Source organism: Schistocerca cancellata, chromosome 4, assembly GCF_023864275.1.
Source record: "Schistocerca cancellata isolate TAMUIC-IGC-003103 chromosome 4, iqSchCanc2.1, whole genome shotgun sequence".
Lineage (NCBI taxonomy): Eukaryota > Metazoa > Arthropoda > Insecta > Orthoptera > Acrididae > Schistocerca > Schistocerca cancellata.
This window is the reverse complement of record NC_064629.1, coordinates 659,484,530-659,504,455: the sequence shown is the minus strand read 5'-3', so window position 1 is coordinate 659,504,455 and position 19,926 is coordinate 659,484,530. Positions and strand designations below refer to the sequence as shown.

The window sequence follows — 19,926 nt, the reverse complement described above, 5'->3', positions numbered from 1 at the left end:
TCAAATTAGGTGTCGACATTCTTTTTGATTCACATGATTTCTTACTGATGAAAGCAAGTAATTGCCAATAATGACAAATTATTGAAAACAATATTTACATCTAATATCAGGGCTACCGAGTTTAAATTATTGTGCTTAGCCTGCAAGGCATATGATGTTTGCCATAGAATACATAATACATTTAGATGCAATGAACACTGCCATGTATTTTATGAAATAGGACGACATGGTGATCCGAAACTACTGAGACGAATAGTTCGTAGCTCATTATTTCTACATTAATGTTTCTGGATGACAACTTACATAACCGACTGGTACCACAGAAAATGATCTTAGCATGAAGTGTATAAAAATGACTACAGTTACGAGGGATCTTTTCTTCTGAAAATACGACTGCTCCTTTAACACAAGCAATGGTTGCTTTTTATAGTGACAATACACTTCTATCTCTTAAAACCTTTTCGTCCTTCCCTTATTAACCTTGCGCAAGACGTGAATCACGCTGTTAACTTAATGTGCACGGTGTTATCCTAATATGGGTTAATTAATTTCATTCTGCTTAACGTATTCTGTAAACATGGTGTGAAAATGCGCTCACCACACAAAACATTAGTCACTCCGTTAGAAGAGCACACTGGTCGCTTTGGAGCATTATATAAGGTATATAACTTGTACCAGGACGTCAAACTCTACCGCTGAAGTAAATCATGGCAGTGAAGTGATGTATAACGTATACGTGCTAGCGAGATGTATGGACAGACCACAGAAAAATGGGTCGATGTAGGAACGTGGTAGAAAGACGTAAAGGTGCTATCGTGTTTGGGCATGTCCATGACAACAGCGTTACTGAAGCTGATTGGTTGTTGCATCAACATGAACCACACAGGAATTTTTGCTATCAGTGAACGCGGGTACAACTAAAAAACACTAGACAAACTCTCATTTTTAAGTGTAGTAGCATGCATATGTCAAAAGAATTGTAAGTTCATTAATGTTAACGTTAACTATATATTATTTATACCTGTAAACTGACTCGTTCCACATCATTTCGCTAAAAGAATCATTGTAATGATGTATGGAACATGTAACTATGTAACTAACCAACCAATTGCTAAGCGAACGTTGCGAAGAGAACCGCTTAAATGGACGGTTGGAGTCGGGAACCTTTCAAAAGGCTATTGCTCACATTGTCACATAAAGCTGCTCATTTTCGGTGGAGCGAACAATACAGCAATTGTTGGGGTGTAGTGTCGTCCTATAAGCTGTAATGGTACCTCTTTAGAAACGATGGGAGCCTCTTTCGAAGCTATGGAACAGGTCGGATGTTCCGACGGTCCAACGATGCATTTGACCCGCAGTGTTTGGAGGTTGTAATTCAAGTAGAATGCGTTTCTGCGACATTTTGGAGGTGTTTTTCCGTATTATCTCTGGGGTCCACTGATGGAGGCTACCGTGAAAACCAACGAGGAGGTTTATTTCAACATCCGTTATGAGCAAGTGAGGCTCTTTCCTCTACACTTTCACGATGAGTATTTTGTGGACACCCGTATCTTCCTAGACGATAACGGTCGTGTTCACAAGGCTGCAAGCATAATATCCTGGTACGAGTAGGGTGCGTCTACGCCGCCAAGTCTCGCTCACCGGCGTGGCCCTGGGATGATGAATTAATGCAGCTGCGTCTAGCAGGTCTATTTAACTCGCGCCATCGCTGCTCGCCGCAGTGCTCACTACGATCCTCACCAGACGACGACATTAAGCTGGTTTGTGTTTCGCACTGCGACCATCGCCGCATGTCCTGAAACTTGAGCCGCGATTTGGTGCTTAAAGGTCACTCCAGCAGTGTCGCGTTTGACGCTGCTAACACACTGTTCGATATGCGAACAGCTGCAGGGTAATTACTCCCGGAGGCCAGTGAGCAGCGAAGCTGCAGCGTACGTGCGACAACGCTACCGGCTGGCAGTGACGTGTGATATGCCGGCAGCGAGTGAGGTGCCAGCAGCGAGGTGCAGTATAAGCGTACCTTTAACACTTAGGCACCCTATGGCACCTCGACTGACGCGCTCATTTAACCGATCTTGAGCCCACAGAAAATGTTTGGGTCTATTCGAAATAGTGAGTTAAACGTAGAAATCAAAACCGCTGCAATTTGGTAGCTGTACGGGATCTAACAGTCAACTAATGGTTCAAAATGGTTCAAATGGCTCTGAGCACTATGGGACTTAACATCTATGGTCATCAGTCCCCTAGAACTTAGAACTACTTAAACCTAACTAACCTAAGGACAGCACACAACACCCAGCCATCACGAGGCAGAGAAAATTCCTGACCCCGCCGGGAATCGAACCCGGGAACCCGGGCGTGGGAAGCGAGAACGCTACCGCACGACCACGAGATGCGGGCAGTCAACTAATGGCTTCGGCTGGGTATGGCATACCCAAAGAAACTTGAAGACTTCCTTCCTAGCCAAAATGAGCCCATTATCGAGGACGGAGGTGGTTCAAAATGGTTCAAATGGCTCTGAGCACGATGGGACTTAACTTCTGAGGTCATCAGTCCCTTAGAACTTAGAACTCCTTAATCCTAACTAACCTAAGGACATCACACACATCCATGCCCGAGGCAGGATTCGAACCTGCGACCGTAGCGGTCGCGCAGTTCCAGACTGTAGAGCCCAGAACCGCTCGGCCACTCCGGCCGGCCCGAGGTGGTGTACATGGTATTAGCGGGATGTCTGCTGAGGATGACTGATTTTTGGTTCAGTACACTTACCTGCTCTCTCTCTCTCTCTCCAATGAAGAACATAATTTCAACGAAATCTTCAAAAGGTATTGTCAGTCTTACGGTACACTCAGAAAATTGTTGGGCATCTCCAGGTGAAATATCGGAAGACGATAGGAACTGGTTACGTCTGCATGACCGATAATTACAGAAGGTCGGTGGCTGACCAGCCTGCAGTATACTTACGGAGGGCAACCCTCCGTTGACCGGCGGCGAGGGGGACGGCGACGGCGACAGCGACAGAGAGGGCGAGGACTGGGCGTCGGCGGGCGGCGTGCCGGCGAGGCGCAGCGCGCTCAGCTCGCGGGCCACCACCGCGTCGAACTCGGCTAGCGGCTGCGGGCAGTCGCCGGCGTCGCGCTCGTCGGCCGGCTTGGCGGGCCGCCGGAAGCGCGGCCGTCGGCGCCGCTCGCCGTCCCTCACCTGCGTGCTGGCCGCCGCGCGCTCCGGCTCGGGCTCGGGCTCGGGGTCCGCAGCGGGCACAGGGCCTGCGTCCGCGGGCGGCTGCTGCGGCGGCTCGGTGTCACAGTCCGGCTGCGACTGCAACTGAGCCTCTGCCTCGGGGGACGGCGCCGGCTTCGGAGCAGCGGGCTCCACATCCTGCCAGTGTTCGAAGACATCGCCGATCTCCTCCTGAAAACAGCAAGCACGGCCACTCAGCTGGGGTACTCGCCGATTATGCTACAGCGGAATTAAAATCGGTATGCACGAGACAACACGCGCTACCTAATAATTTCCAAAAGTGTGCTGGCATAAGCTGTCGCCAGCACATCGGTCGGCAAAGATGTAGCACGAAGATCGATAGTAGGCGCTGGATCAACTGTGCCTATCACGAGAGAGGCCAGAGACACACCGACAACAACAAGCCGCAACGACCTCTCGACAGCATATGCTTAAGCCGTCGGCGCACGGACCGTGCATCCGAGCGTTGATCGTTCAGCGTGCCGAGTTTCTGACGTCATAGCATGAAATAGCACGTTCGGGAGTCTTTCTGAACGTGCAGAGCAATATCTGGCATGTCAGATATTCTGCGTATGAGCGTTGACCAATGAGATGACACAACGCCACCTACGTCACACGCACGCCGTTTCCCTTCAGTACAGAGTTGTGAGGCGCCATACTGGCATTCATTTCAAGCTTATATGTATATATGCCGTTTCTGAGTACCAGCAAATTGAGAATCACTGGAAAAACCGTTGTTAACTGTGTGATTCGTTCCAATAAAATAATGAGAAACATCATATTCGTGGCAAAAGAATTATTGTAACTTGCGTATTATGAGAATAGGCTATTTGAAGGCAGCGACACATTGAAGATCCACCCAAAATGCATTGTTCTTGGTACAATTTCTTATAATTAAATTTCAATTAGTAACATATCTACGATAAGGTTTTCTGCAAGGGGTAACGTACTATGATTAGTTTTAATAGGTGTGTTGCTGGTTTAGCGTAATGAGCAGCGTCACTGTCCTGCATTGGTATGTTGGTTGGGGCAGTGGTTAGCGTCCTGACACTTCTAACATTCGCGTTTTTATTGCATTCTGATACTTTATTATTAGTTTAATATAAGTATATACCATAATATCTGATGTTATGTAAATATAAGTTCACCTTTTTTGAGGGGTGACTTTGTTCGATTGGCTTAATCTACAACATAGCTTGCGGTACTTGTATAAAGATATTTTGCTCCTTTTTCTTTTACGCTTCGTAATTCACATGTTGCAAAGATTCTGCTACTAGGTAGGAACAGTGATTAAGTAAGACGGATCTTGGGGTTTTACTAAAATGTGGGAATGATGAAATAATGTTTATCTTATGCGGAGAAGGATTCCAAATTTGTACCGCACTGTTTTTAATGGAACTTTCATAAGACTGTGTCCTTATTGATTGGACATGATACTTTCCTTTTCGTGGACGATGGAGAAAATGTGCGTTCTAATAGAGCTAAAGTGGGAATTTTACGCGCGCCCGTTGAGTAAACAGCGTGATTTACGAACTAGAAACATCCCTCAACTGCCGCTGGAGTGCGTTGCGAACGCATATACCACGTTGGGGGCCCACGTACCGTACGCACAAGTCGCATCGTTCCTGAGCGTTCAGCAGCACGTTGAACTTGGCACGCTCAACGTTAACGTTCGACAGCACGGTCCGTGTGCCGACGGCTTTACGCCGCCACCGCTGACCGGCGGGGCGCACTGACTCTACATCTACATCTGCATCCATACTCTGCAAGCCACCTGACGGTGTGCGGCGGAGGGTACTTTGAGTACCTCTATCGGTTCTCCCTTCTATTCCAGTCTCGTATTGTTCGTGGGAAGAAAGATTGTCGGTATGCCTCTGTGTGGGCTCCATTCTGTCTGATTTTATCCTCATGATCTCTTCGCGAGATATACGTAGGAGGGAGCAATATACTGCTTGACTCCTCGGTGTAGGTATGTTCTCTAAACTTTAACAAAAGCCCGTACCGAGCTACTGAGCGTCACTCTTACAGTCTTCCACTGGAGTTTATCTAACATCTCCGTAACGCTTTCGCGATTACTAAATGATCCTGTAACGAAGCGCGCTGCTCTCCGTTGGATCTTCTCTATCTCTTCTATCAACCCTATCTGGTACGGATCCCACACAAGTGAGCAGTATTCAAGCAGTGAGCGAACAAGCGTACTGTAACCTACTTCCTTTGTTTTCTAATTGCACTTCCTTAGGATTCTTCCAATCAATCTCAGTCTGGCATCTGCTTTACCGACGTCATCTGCTGCACTACGCCGGTTAAAAGGAGGTCCAACACGATATTAACATGTATCCTATGACTTTTGTCACCTCAGTGTATAGGCAAAGTTTTGTTTAAGAAAGAAGCATGGTTTAGAAATCATGGGTAAGCCAACCTCCGCAATATGCACCAATCGTCAGTTGATAATCCACACTGACTCAAAGAAGTGGATAAAAACAAGGCTCCTGGTCTATCAATGTTTTGTGAGTGTTTTTCAACACCCGCATCATTGGTCCCTGATTCATTGATGAGAATTTAAATATATTTATTGGAATACATTCCACTAGACATGAGGCAGTCACAGTGGTAGCAACAAGACGGATGTCCCTACCATTCTTATGAACAGAACATTTGGAGGGCATTGGAACGGTCTTTGGTTCAAATGGCTCTGAGCACTATGGGACTTATCATCAGAGGTCATCAGTCCCCGAGAACTTAGAACTACTTAACGTAACTAACCTAAGGACATGACACACATCCATGCTCGAGGCAGGATTCGAGCCTGCGACCGTAGCAGTCGCGCGGTTCCAGACTGAGGCGCCTAGAACCGCTCGGCCACCGCCGCCGGCGGAACGGTCTTTCAGGAAACGCAAAATGTTTTGCACACTCACCAAACTTAACACGTCTATACTTTTATTTGTGTGGAAAATTAAAACGAGAGATCTATTATGATATACCGATGACTCCCGAATGCCGTATAACACGGGCCTGTGCTCACGTTAACTCCAGATGAAATTCAGTGAGCAATGCTGTTTCTCGAGAATCAGTTTTTAGCGTTTATCAGTGCTCAAGGTCAACATTTTGAGCACTTGGAATGACAACCGTGATAGTAAACACACGAACCGTACCTGAGTTACGTGCTTGCTCACATTTGACACAGCTGGGAAGACATAGGTGGAACCTCTTCTCTTGCGGCCGGACAGAGATTTGCAGTGCTGTTATCTTGATATTATTTGATCAATTCTCATTCATGTTATGTCACTGAAGTTTACTTAGAAACTTCTTTCAAATGCCACAGAAGGAAGTATGTAGTTCGATAAGAAAAAGACAAAGTCGGTGTCGTAGTTCGGCATCTATGAACAATAAAAATTACTTGAGAACGTTTGGAAATTCCCCATATTGTCAGCTATAACTTGGTGAAAAAAAGTAGCTCGGTATATTTATTCATTCTAGATTTATCTAGGTTCAAATGGCTCTAAGCACTATGGGACTTAACATCTGAGGTCATCAATCCCCTAGAACTTAGAACTACTTAAACCCAACTAACCTAAGGACATCACACACATACATGCCCGATGCGGGATTCGAACCTGCGACCGTAGCGGTCGCGTGGTTCCAGACTGAAGCGCCTAGAACCGCTCGGCGACACCGGCTGGCGTTTGGGCTGACTCAAGCCACACATTCCAAAAAACGAAATTTGGAGGGAAACCCCACATATAACAAAAATGTATAATATTAATTTTGCACAACTTGTTTCAAAATATATAAAAATCGGTCCGTTTAGTTATCTTCATGATAGACCATCAATAAAGACTAACGGCTGTATCCCACAGCCTACCACAGCCTATAGAGGCTCTGCGCGGTACAGGAATGTCTTTTGGGTTGCCTGCTACGCAGGCGTTTAAGCGGCGAGAAAACGTACTGAAAGAGCCGTAGTTCTGACCTACAGAGGGCGATACCTTTGCTGCCCTACTTTGCACCATCTGACACGTGGTCGGAAATAGTGAGTTGCTCGATATCATTCCACCCTCCTGGTATTTTATGGGCTGCACGACCCGATAAGCGCAGTTGACTGGAGAGTCAATCGGCGGGTCTACTTCCAGAGCAGACGACCTGTCTTCTAGTTTCGACAAGCACCATCGGACAACAGCCTGCAACCAGTCTTCGTCGACCGCTGCTCGTTTACCAGTTCACCACTTTGCGATTGGACTTAGAAAAATACCTTCGAAGTGTCTATCAATTGGATTAGGGCTTTGATCCAGAGTTACACTTTTCAATATTGTAACTGACGGCGAGTATGTTTCAAATGGGAGTTAAGTATTGTATATAATTATTCTGTAATAACTAGTGTGAACTTTGACTCTGAATAGTTACGCAGTAGCTGTTAGTCGGGCCACCTTGCAAGAACTGATACAATCACTTTTACGCGTGTTAAGGGTACAGTACGCTGAGGCCTAGCAAATCTCGTTGCTAAAGTGTACCCTACAAAAGAGCACAATACAGCATCAAGAAATGTAAAAAAAGTTTAAAAAAGTTAGAAGGCCCTTGTTGATAGTCGGTCAAACAAAAAATGTACTACCCGCGCTTGAAGAAGTCAAAGTGACCATGGAAAGAACTCAGCGTCAAAGTTTTTCTGTTGCTTGATACGTGTTAATCAGCTGCACGTTTCGATGTGGCGTACTGGTGGCAACGGTAGACAGGCATAGAGGCGTGATTGGAGGAATCAGCCGCAAGGCTTGAAGTGTTAGCTAACAAGTAATTGTAATCAGACTTAAGAGTTCGAAACTTCTCTGATATAACTTTCCGGCTGGCCAGTGGAAGCTTGAAATCGTGCCTCCGCTGAGAGAGTTCAGGCTGCAAATGCTATACGCATCAAACCGTTATTAGCACTGGGGGATTGCAGACTGACCTGACTTTTACGGTTAATATTAAACGGACGGCAGAGGTTACTAAAATGAATATTTTGAGATACGGAACCAGTTTATAGCAGGGGCATACATACAATAGAAGTTTTAGAACATATGTTGAAGACAGCTTAGAGGCAGAAGTGATGACGCTTTCTGCTGGACCTGACCATCATTTTGCAGGACAATGCTCAAGCATGTTCAGTGTAAGCTGTTGCTGATTTATTTGACTGTTTGGGCTGCTAAGTGCTATAACACCTACTGCACTCCCATGAATTAAGCCCTCGTGAGTTCAACTCGATTTCTAAATTGAAGGAAACACTTCATGGCATTCTTTTTCAGAACTGCTACAAATTCGTCGGGTTATAGACCGCGCCGCTCGAACTGTCAACACAACTAGCACTGCTAAGAGTATCCTACGACTTCCACATCGCTGGCAACGGGTTATAAACAATGCTGGTGACTACTTTGAAGGTCAGTAGAACTTTGAAACACGTATCTATTATGTACGAGCTGTAAATAAATAGTTGCCACTATTAATGTTCCAACCCTCGTAGATTATATGAGTAAATCGAATAAATAACACGAAGGTACTAAAACGAATAAGGGAGAAAAGAAATTTATGGTATACAAAAAAGAAGGGGTAGGGAGATTGGGCACATTCTAGGGCATCAAGGATTACACATGTTAGGCCAAGGCTTAAATATAGTAACCTGGTACAAACGAATATACACTACAGTACCTATGCAGGGTTGAAGAGAGTTTCGTAGGATAGACTAGTGTGGAGAGCTGAATCAAAACACCCTTTGGACAGCAGATGACGATGACGACAGCAAAAACAATAACAAAACCAAAAAAAAGATTAAAAGATTGACGCACTCGGACTTTACAGCGCGATTCTTAGCACACTAGAAAAAAAAAGTAACGAAATTTCATTCTATGCATAGAGTTGGTAGAAAATGGACGTCAAATAATGCCAATTTGTCAACAATAATTACATGTGCGTCTCGTATCTTCACGTAATATCCTATAGCAGAATTGTGCAGTCAGTGGAGTGGTTCCCGTTGTGGCGATAAAAATCTCTAGACGGACGGTTCGATGCTGTGGTTAAGGGATATTTGTTTCTGTTTTCTAAATTTAGTCTGGATGGTATGGTTTCCCCCATCTTAATTCTATCGCTATCGTTTGCGCCTTTGTCCCGCATTGTGCGCGGGGTTGGCGTGATTAAATCGGATGTGGCACGTTAATTTGAAGGGGTTGCCGATTGCCCTTCCTGCCGCCACCCCGTACCCCCCGGGCCGGAATCAGAGTACCCCATCTGTTTGCGTCTAGTGCAAATCATGGAAAAGTGCGGATGTGTGTGTCGAATATCTGTGAGTAGTGTAACTGAGGCGGGACGTGGGGACGAGCCTGGTATTCACCTAGAGGGATGTGGAAAAAGGTTTCCCCCATCTTAATGTCATACAGAAATTATACCAGATATAGCACACACCACACGTGCAATTCACTGACCTGAAATGAAATTGCCCCATCGTGGGGTATTCGGCCGTTTGGTGTAAGCCCTTTCAGTTGACGTCGCTTCGGCAATTTGTGCGTCGATGATGATGAAATGAGGTTGAGTTCAACACAACGCCCAGTCCCCAAGCGGATTAAATCTCTGACCTGGTCAGGAATCGAACCCGGGTCCCCTGCATGGCTGTCAGTCGCGTTGCCCACTCACCTACGATGGCGGACGTGCAATTAATTAATGCATGCGCAGAAATGACAATACAACCATTTTTATTACACCACTTTTAATGGCGTGCTTTGCCTTTAAGTGTTCACCGTGTTCTCTCACAGGGCACAACACCCATGCATGGTTTCAGGTGCACTTTAAAACAAAATCCGGACAAGTGCGGGTAAGACTCACGCTCTTAGGTTTCGGTACAAACTGAATTACGTATGAAGGCGTGTTGAAAAGTAATGCCTCCGAACTTTTTTATGAGGAAACTCTTACAATTTTTTAAATAAAATAAATATTATTAACATTCCACATCTTCATTTTTCATGTCTGCAACTTTTCAACCCTCTGCCGCTAGAGGGCTGCGAGTTGTAGCGTAACTATGTTGGTACGTGAGAAACAGCGAGCTGTAATCGAGTTCGAAGAATTCGTCCACAAATGGAGCACCCTTTCCTTCAGCATGACACGAGCGTCATCTGCAACAATTAGACGTCTTGGTTTCACTGTCATCGATCATCCTCCATACAGTCCCAACGTGGCCCCATCCGATATTAATCTCCTTGAAAAACTTAAGAACATCCCCGAGGACTTCACTTTGAAAGTGTGAAGCAGAGGTGAGGTTGTGGCCTCGTCAACAAAGTCAAACATTCTACAGTGACGGTATCAATAAACTTGTCACTCGCTGGGAGTAATGTGTTTGTCGCCAGAGTGGCTATGTTGAGAAATAAATGCAGTATGTAGATATGAAGAATAAAGATTTAGAATGTTATTAATGTTTGTTTTATCTAAAAAGCTTTAAGTGTTTTCGCATAAAAAATGCCTTCGTATATATGTAGTTTATCTATACGTTTTGGTGAGTGGGTTTGCAGTTATCAAAAAATGACATGAACTTGCGTACCTTTCGATTGCATTGAATTTGAAGCTTAAATACAATGAATAGCCAAAGGAACTGATACACCTACCTAATATCGTGTAGGAGTTCCTCAGGCACGCAGATGAGCCGCAGCACGACGTGGCATGGACTCGACTAATGTTTGGAGTAGTGCTGGGGGGGGGATTTGACACCATGAATCCTGCACGATTGTCCATAAATCAGTATGAGTACGAGGGGGTGGAATTTACTTCTGAACAGCACGTTGCTAGGCAGCCCAGATATGCTCAATAATGTTCATGTCTGGGGAGTTCCGTGGCCATCGGAAGTGTTTAAACTCAGAAGAGTGTTCCTGGAACCAATTTATAGCAATTCTGGACGTGTGGGGTGCATCATTGTCCTACTGGAATTGCCCAAATCCGTCGGAATGCACAATGGATAGGAAGGGATGCAGGTGATCAGGAAGCATGCTTACGTACGTGTCACCTGTCAGAGTCGTACCTAGACGTATCAGGGGCCCATATCACTCCAGCTGCACACGCCCCACACCGTTACAGAGCATCCACCAGTTTGAACAGTACCCTGCTGACATGCAGGATCCATGGATTCATGAGGTTGTCTCCATACCGGTACACGTCCAACCGCTCGATACAATTTGAAACGATACTCGTTCGACCTGGCAACATGTTTCAAGTCATCAACAGTCCAGTGTCAGTGTTGACGGGGCCAGACGAGGCGTAAAGCTTTGTGTCGTGCAGTCATCAAGAGTACACGAGTGGGGCTTCGGCTCCGAAAGCCCATATCGATGATGTTTCATTGAACGGTTCGCACGCTGACACTTGTTGATGGCCCGGCATTGAAATATTTAGCAATTTGCGGAAGGGCTGCACTTCTGTCACGTTGAACGATTCTCTTCAGTCGTCGTTGGTCCCGTTCCTGCGGGATCCGACCGCAGCGATGTCGGATATTTGATGTTTTACCAGATTCCTGATATTCACGGTGCACTCAAGAAACGGTTGTACGGAAAAATCCCTACTTCATCGCTACATCGGAGATGCTGTGTCCCATCCCTCATGCGCCGACTGTAACACCACGTCCTGTTTCTCTTATCCTCGACTGCTGAAAACATATTTTTGCTGTGTAAGTCCCCCACAACCGTAAACATCACGTCGCATCATTTAATTGAACTTTTGTACATCACTTTTTCCACTACATTAGTATCCAATTACTGAGCGCATCAACAAGTGTCCATTATCTTTATTATCACATTCATGTCTATTACGTTTAGTTACGAGGGTCCTTCAATAAGTAATGCCCCCCCCCCATTTCTTTCTCAGAACATATTTATTGCCAAGAGTCAGAATTTGATGACAATATACACAACATGTCTTGTCCATGCCCTATTTTTCTGTGTAGTCTCCATCGCGTTCTATGGCCGTACGCCAATGTTGTGGAAGAGCATGTACTCCCTGTTGGTAAAAGCTCTTGTCTTGTAGGCGTAGCCATGTTTTCACTGCATGACTGACACTCTCGTCATCTTCCCCGTAGAGAATCTTTAAGCGGCCCAAAGAGATGGAAGTCCGAGGATGCCAGGTCTGGACTGTAGGGTGGATGAGGCAGTGATGTCAAACACAATTTGACGAAGTGTTTCCGGTTTCTCAGACTTGGCGTGCATTATGGTGGCTGGTCGTCTAGGCATCACATCCTCGAGAATGACGCCATCACAGTCCCAGAAGACTGTCACCATGACTTTTCCAGCAGAGGGAGTTGTCATGAATTTCTTCTTTTGTGGTGAATGAAGATGATGCCACTCCATGGATAGCCTTTTTGCTCCGGTGCAAAGTGGTGCACCCAGCTTTCGTCCCCCGTAACGATCCGTGACAGAAAGGCCTCTCCGTCAGTCCCAAAACGCTCCAACTATTCAGATGAAAAGGCCTTTATTTGAATCATGTGGTCTGCTGTGGGCGTTCGTGGAACCCATCATGACCTCCTCTTTGAATATACGAGAGTGTCGATTATTGCAGATGCACTTCCAATGCTGACGAGCATCTGTATAGCCACTTGTCGAGTTGTGACGCGCCGGTCGGCACGAATAATGGCATCCGCACGATTCAGCATGTCTGGAGCAGTGGCTGTGACAGGACGTCCCGAGCGTGGCTGATCATGGACCTCTATTTCTGCATTTCCTGAGGCTGTTACTTTCTTCGCCCATCGCCCAACTGTACTCCCATTAACTGCAGCATCGCCATACACTGCACACAAACGTTTATGGATGTTCACCACGATTTTTTTTTCTGTACACTAGAATTCAATAACAGCACGCAGCTTGTAACATGAATCGTATGTAGACGCCATTTTGACGCTGTACTACGGCTCCGCCATCTGCCAGAACAGTCCGAAACTTCACCGGCGCACAGAACAAACATCAAATGTGAAGCACCAACTAGGACGTTTGTCTATTTATATTAATGGCTTTTTAAAAAATGTGGGAGATTACTTATTGAACGACCATTGTAGAAGATAACGTCAACTATAGGACTAACAAAGCGCATGCAGGTAATTTCCAATATCTACCACTATTTTCGTTGTTTTCTGAAGAAGGAGACACAATGCTACCAGCAGTATTTTATTATCTAAATATAATGCAGACACAGATTTTCATAATGTTAATTAACAAAAAGTAAGGAGTCATTGGCCGAACGTTAGCCTAGAAATTAGAGAGCTTCGTAAGATATCATAGTGGAGGTGGTGCTTGGTTAGGGTGTTTCGTCAACGATATTTCATAAAGCTTTAGATAAAAGGAACGGGGAACATTCATTACGAAGACATAACGGTGGATCCGCAGTCTTATATGATCATGACAGTGTGAAGCAGGGGAATGGTGTTTCGGACCCAGGGAAATGCATATTAGCTCTAGTGTCGGTGGTCGGTTGGCATACACACAAAATCAGATTTCAGGGCAAATGAGTTGTAGCAACGCGTAATTGTTGTCGTTTTGGTTATGCTGCCCTGACTCCCCTATAAGAGTGTTAAGTGACTTAGCGTAACAGTAAAAGGCTTCTATAGCCAACTGAAACGCACATCGTAAACGAAACTGTGACATCGAACAGAAAAGATGGAAAAAAATTACAACCCCATTATTAAGGTACAATAACTGTGCTTGCAACCATTCTTGTTTCAGAACATTCACATTCAGAAATACTGTAAAGAGATGAGTGGGTGATGATGTTGAAGAAATAATATTATAAAAAAAATGGTTCAAATGGTTCTGAACACTATGGGACTTAACATCTATGGTCATCAGTCCCCTAGAACTTAGAACTACTTAAACCTAACTAACCTAAGGACAACACACAACACCCAGCCATCACGAGGCAGAGAAAATCCCTGACCCCGCCGGGAATCGAACCCGGATACCCGGGCATGGGAAGCGAGAACGCTACCGCACGACCACGAGATGCGGGCAAATAATATTATATGTTAGTAATACTTTCGTAAGTAATACACCGTCTTCAGTCAAAATACTAACATTTATTTTTCAGTGATTACATTAACCTTTTTTAAACGTTACATTCTCATCAGCTTATCGCCTTCATTTGGTCCACTGTCTGCGTCGGTGAAAAACTTCCACTTTTGCACTTAAACTTCAATTAATGTAACATGTTAAGTACAAATGTGGTGGTTTTCATCGATGCACATAATAATCATTTCTACGTCTACATCTACATTTATACTCCGCAAGCCACCCAACGGTGTGTGGCGGAGGGCACTTTACATGCCACTGTCATTACCTCCCTTTCCTGTTCCAGTCGCGTATGGTTCGCGGGAAGAACGACTGTCTGAAAGTCTCCGTGTGCGCTCTAATCTCTCTAATTTTACATTCGTGATCTCCTCGGGAGGTATAAGTAGGGGGAAGCAATATATTCGATACCTCATCCAGAAACGCACCCTCTCGAAACCTGGCGAGCAAGCTACACCGCGATGCAGAGCGCCTCTCTTGCAGAGTCTGCCACTTGAGTTTGTTAAACATCTCCGTAACGCTATCACGGTTACCAAATAACCCTGTGACGAAACGCGCCGCTCTTCTTTGGATCTTCTCTATCTCCTCCGTCAACCCGATCTGCTACGGATCCCTCACTGATGAGCAATATTCAAGTATAGGTCGAACGAGTGTTTTGTAAGCCACCTCCTTTGTTGATGGACTACATTTTCGAAGGACTCTCCCAATGAATCTCAACCTGGTACCCGCCTTACCAACAATTAATTTTATATGATCATTCCACTTCAAATCGTTCCGCACGCATACTCCCAGATATTTTACAGAAGTATCTGCTACCAGTGTTTGTTCCGCTATCATATAATCATACAATAAAGGATCCTTCTTTCTACGTATTCGCAATACATTACATTTGTGTATGTTAAGGGTCAGTTGCCACTCCCTGCACCAAGTGCCTATCCGCTGCAGATCTTTCTGCATTTCGCTACAATTTTCTAATGCTGCAACTTCTCTGTATACTACAGCATCATCCGCGAAAAGCCACATGGAACTTCCGACACTATCTACTAGGTCATTTATATATATTGTGAAAAGCAATGGTCCCATAACACTCCCCTGTGGCACGCCAGAGGTTACTTTAACGTCTGTAGACGTCTCTCCATTGATAACAACATGCTGTGTTCTGTTTGCTAAAAACTCTTCTATCCAGCCACACAGCTGGTCTGATATTCCGTAGGCTCTTACTTTGTTTATCAGGCGACAGTGCGGAACTGTATCGAACGCCTTCCGGAAGTCAAGAAAAGTAGCATCTACCTGGGAGCCTGTATCTAATATTTTCTGGGTCTCATGAACAAATAAAGCGAGTTTGGTCTCACACGATCGCTGTTTCCGGAATCCATGTTGATTCCTACATAGTAGATTCTGGGTTTCCAAAAACGACATGATACTTGAGCAAAAAACATGTTCTAAGATTCTACAACAGATCGACGTCAGAGATATAGGTCTATAGTCTTGCGCATCTGCTCGACGACCCTTCTTGAAGACTGGGACTACCTGTGCTCTTTTCCAATCATTTGGAACCTTCCGTTCCTCTAGAGACTTGCGGTACACGGCTGTTAGAAGGGGGGGCAAGTTCTTTCGCGTACTCTGTGTAGAATCGAATTGGTATCCCGTCAGGTCCAGTGGACTTTCCTCTGTTGAGTGATTCCAGTTGCTTTTCTATTCCTTGGACACTTATTTCGATGTCAGCCATTTTTTCGTTTGTGCGAGGATTTAGAGAAGGAACTGCAGTGCGGTCTTCCTCTGTGAAACAGCTTTGGAAAAAGGTGTTTAGTATTTCAGCTTTACGCGTGTCATCCTCTGTTTCAATGCCTTCATCATCCCGGAGTGTCTGGATATGCTGTTTCGAGCCACTTACTGATTTAACGTAAGACTAGAACTTCCTAGGATTTTCTGTCAAGTCGGTACATAGAATTTTACTTTCGAATTCACTAAACGCTTCACGCGTAGCCCTCCTTACGCTAACTTTGACATCGTTTAGCTTCTGTTTGTCTGAGAGGTTTTGGCTGCGTTTAAACTTGGAGTGAAGCTCTCTTTGCTTTCGCAGTAATTTCCTAACTTTGTTGTTGTACCTCGGTGGGTTTTTCCCGTCCCTCACAGTTTTACTCGGCACGTACCTGTCTAAAACGCATTTTACGATTGCCTTGAACTTTTTCCATAAACACTCAACATTGTCAGTGTCAGTTTCAAGGTCAGATGAAGCAGGTGACCTGAACAAAATATAATGCAATGTATTTCCGGCACTAGTTGGACTAAAATAGCAAATCCTAACCTATAAGTTACCCCCACGGATGGCGCTGGACGAGATGTCTGGTAATAACGCAACGGATTATAGTTATCTGGAACCAAAACCATTGAATATCCTAAACTGAATAAATACACCACTGACCGAGATCACTCTAGCTTAGCGTTCTGGTAAAGATATCGTATAGACTCATCACTGGCACAACGACGAATACGGACGTTAACATGCTAACCAGGAGCATTACATTAACAAGGAATGGGTACTGAGTAACAGCTGCTATATTCTTTAGCTACTCACAGCCACAGACAAACTACTAGTTTTGCATAACGGAGATAAAAAGACAAAAAACAAAATAATGAGAGCAAAGCATTGAGAGAAACAGTTTGGAGTGTAATGAAGTTTCTGTACCTGGGTGAACACTCTATTCACCAACACGTTCTGCAAAAATCCCTCAAAGACATCAGCTTGTCGTTTATGTCGGTTTAGTCTTCGTGTTAGTCATTGAGGTGAATCCCTATCATAGTGGAAACCTTCTCCACGCAAGTAACTCTGAATGAAACGCAAGATATTACACTTTCAAACAGTCCCCAACACGGAATAGATACACAGCGTCGATGTGGGCAGTGGCAGATACACTACGGAAACCATTAAAATATTTATAACGTTATTAAAAACTGTAAAAACTAAATCTAAATACACTGTTCTCACAGCTTAAACAGTATATAACACACAAAGACACAAAATACTTTTCGATTCCTACATCGTGGCAATAGCATTGTGACTTTGTCTAAATTTACATGGTACTCAAGAGCCTTTGACGAATTTACAGACTGAAGGACTAACAGATCTGATTTCCTTGCATGGCACACACGAGGGGAGAAATGTGTGCGACAAATACGCAAGTTTCATTGGAAGACTAAACGCAGAATGTGAACCCAGTGGTGCTACCAAACCCTTGAAAATACACTGCGTTGGTCATCAGAAAGCACTTCGTGCAAATTCAGTGGATACGCACTGAGTGATGAAGCTTGTAATTTCCGTTCTCATTTGCATTCGGTATCATGGAATCGAACACCGTTAATTCATGTCTTTGCTAGACGAGAGTGAATCTTCAACTGATCCCTCATATCAAATGGCGGTAAGGTGACTAATCTGTGGTTTTCTAAGCTTATATATATACAGTGTGTTTGGGGAGGAAAGGTCAATATTTTACACAGTGATAGTATAAGTAATTCTGAACAAAAAATGTTATGTGAACATAGGTCCGAAAATGCTTCGTTACGAAGGTACTGGCATTGAAAGTAACTTTAATTCTGCAAAACTGAGAGAAGTCAGTTATGTTACACATTTTTACGTAATGTTTATTTACTTTGCATTGAGCACATAATGCATTACAACATGCATGTTACAAGTATTCAGTTGAAAAAGACTTACCACGTCTTTTACAAACAGCTTTAACACTTATCGTACATATGTTCACAAAACAAGTTCGAATATCCCACCATGAACGTCAATGCACTTTTGCGCTCTGGCGATATGTTGTGTTGCTTGTTCAACTGCCTGTGGTTGGTTCATAATCAATTCAGCAGCATCCATGATGCGGCGAAGTAGTTCATCTCGTGTATTTACCTTCACTTTCTGCACCTCTGGTTTCATCCAACCCCATAAACAGAAATCTAAAGGAGTAAGGTCAGGTGATCTTCGAGGCCAGTTAATAGCACCGACACGGCCAACCCAGCGATTGGGCTAGGTGCGGTTGAGATGATCCCTCACACGTAAGGTAACATGTGGAGGGCACCGTCATGTTGAAAGTACATTCCAGTGCGCTTGACTAAAGGAACGTCTTCCAATAGTTCCAAAATGAATTTTCCAAAAAATGCTGGTACCTCTCTCTCCCGTCAATCGCAGATTGAGAATAAATGGACCCATCAAAAGGCTACCGATCATGTCGCATCGAACATTTATGGCAAAACGAACTTGGAAATTGCTATCCACTGAAGCGTGTGTATTTTCCCGTGACCATCGATGATTATTGCGTGTGTTGTTTATTCCATGTCGTGAAAACTGGGCTTCGTCAGTGAATAGTATGTATGGAAGCAAATGACTATTCTCAATTACCCAGTGACAGAATTAAAGTCGTTGGGCTCTAAAATGGTTCAAATGGCTCTGAGCACTATGGGACTCAACATCTTAGGTCATAAGTCCCCTAGAACTTAGAACTACTTAAACCTACCTAACCTAAGGGCATCACACACACACTCATGCCCGAGACAGGATTCGAACCTGCGACCGTAGCAGTCCCGCGGTTCCGGACTGCACCGCCAGAACCGTTGGCCACCGCGGCCGGCTCCGTTGGGCACTGTGCAGATTTGGACACGCTGTATATGAAATGGATACAGGTTTTTCGCATCTAATGTTTACCATACACGTGTCTATGGGACATTCATACGCAGAGACATTCTTCGTATGCTCGTACCCGGACTTCGCTCGACACTTGCGATAATTTTTTGCTGTTCTTGCAAAGTTTGTTGACCTGCACCAGAGGACGAAAAATGTCTACTTGGAAGAGAGCGTGTTGCACGCAAAGTGATAAACACTCTGGTAAACACCCAGTAGTTCAAATGGTTGAAATGGCTCTGAGCACTATGGGACTTAACACATGAGGTCATCAGTCCCCTAGAACTTAGAACTACTTAAACCTAACTGACCTAAGGACGTCACACATATCCAAGCCCGAGGCAGGATTCGAACCTGCGACCGCAGCGGTCACGCGGTTCCAGATTGAAGCGCCTAGAACCGCACGGCCACACCTGCCAAACACCCAGTGATCAGGTAATCGTCGAGTCGGAAAGTGCCTGTGGCATTCTTGTCTAGCAGCGGTAGCACTACCAACGCAGAAGCAATAAACATACACCATATCTACGTATTCCTCATTACTGTAGACGTGTGACATTGTTAGCAGCGCTTGTACGAATACAGTTAACACCATACACTACACAGCTAACCGATCCGTCGCCGGTACATTAAACAATGCGGCTTACACGGCGCAACTGCGCAAACAACGGGTGATTGTACTACGTACGTCACATGACCATAATATGTGGTAGTTTGCATAGCGTAAAAACATGGCATGTACCCGTGCATTGTTTGCGAGAAAATCACGTTACGGTCCAGTCGTATTGCGTATACGTTCACGTTGTCCACATCAATTTTGCAGAATTAAAGTTCCTTTCAATACCCATACGAAGCCTTTGCGGACCTATGTGCATATAACATTTTTTGTTCAGATTTACTTATAGTATCACTGTTTAAAATATTGACCTTTCGTCCCCATACACCCTTTACATATATTAGAAAAGAGACTGA

The 19,926-nt window shown here is 44.7% G+C and overlaps 1 protein-coding gene across 1 annotated transcript in view; it reads right to left on the bottom strand.

The window, feature by feature from the left end:
* Window positions 1-19,926, bottom strand: part of LOC126184369 (stAR-related lipid transfer protein 13) — a 681,898-nt gene that overhangs the window by 606,069 nt on the left and 55,903 nt on the right. Inside the window, exon 2 of the mRNA XM_049926754.1 lies at window positions 3,061-3,411. Coding sequence (XP_049782711.1) covers window positions 3,061-3,411 — 351 coding nt within the window. The remainder of the gene's footprint in view (window positions 1-3,060; window positions 3,412-19,926) is intronic.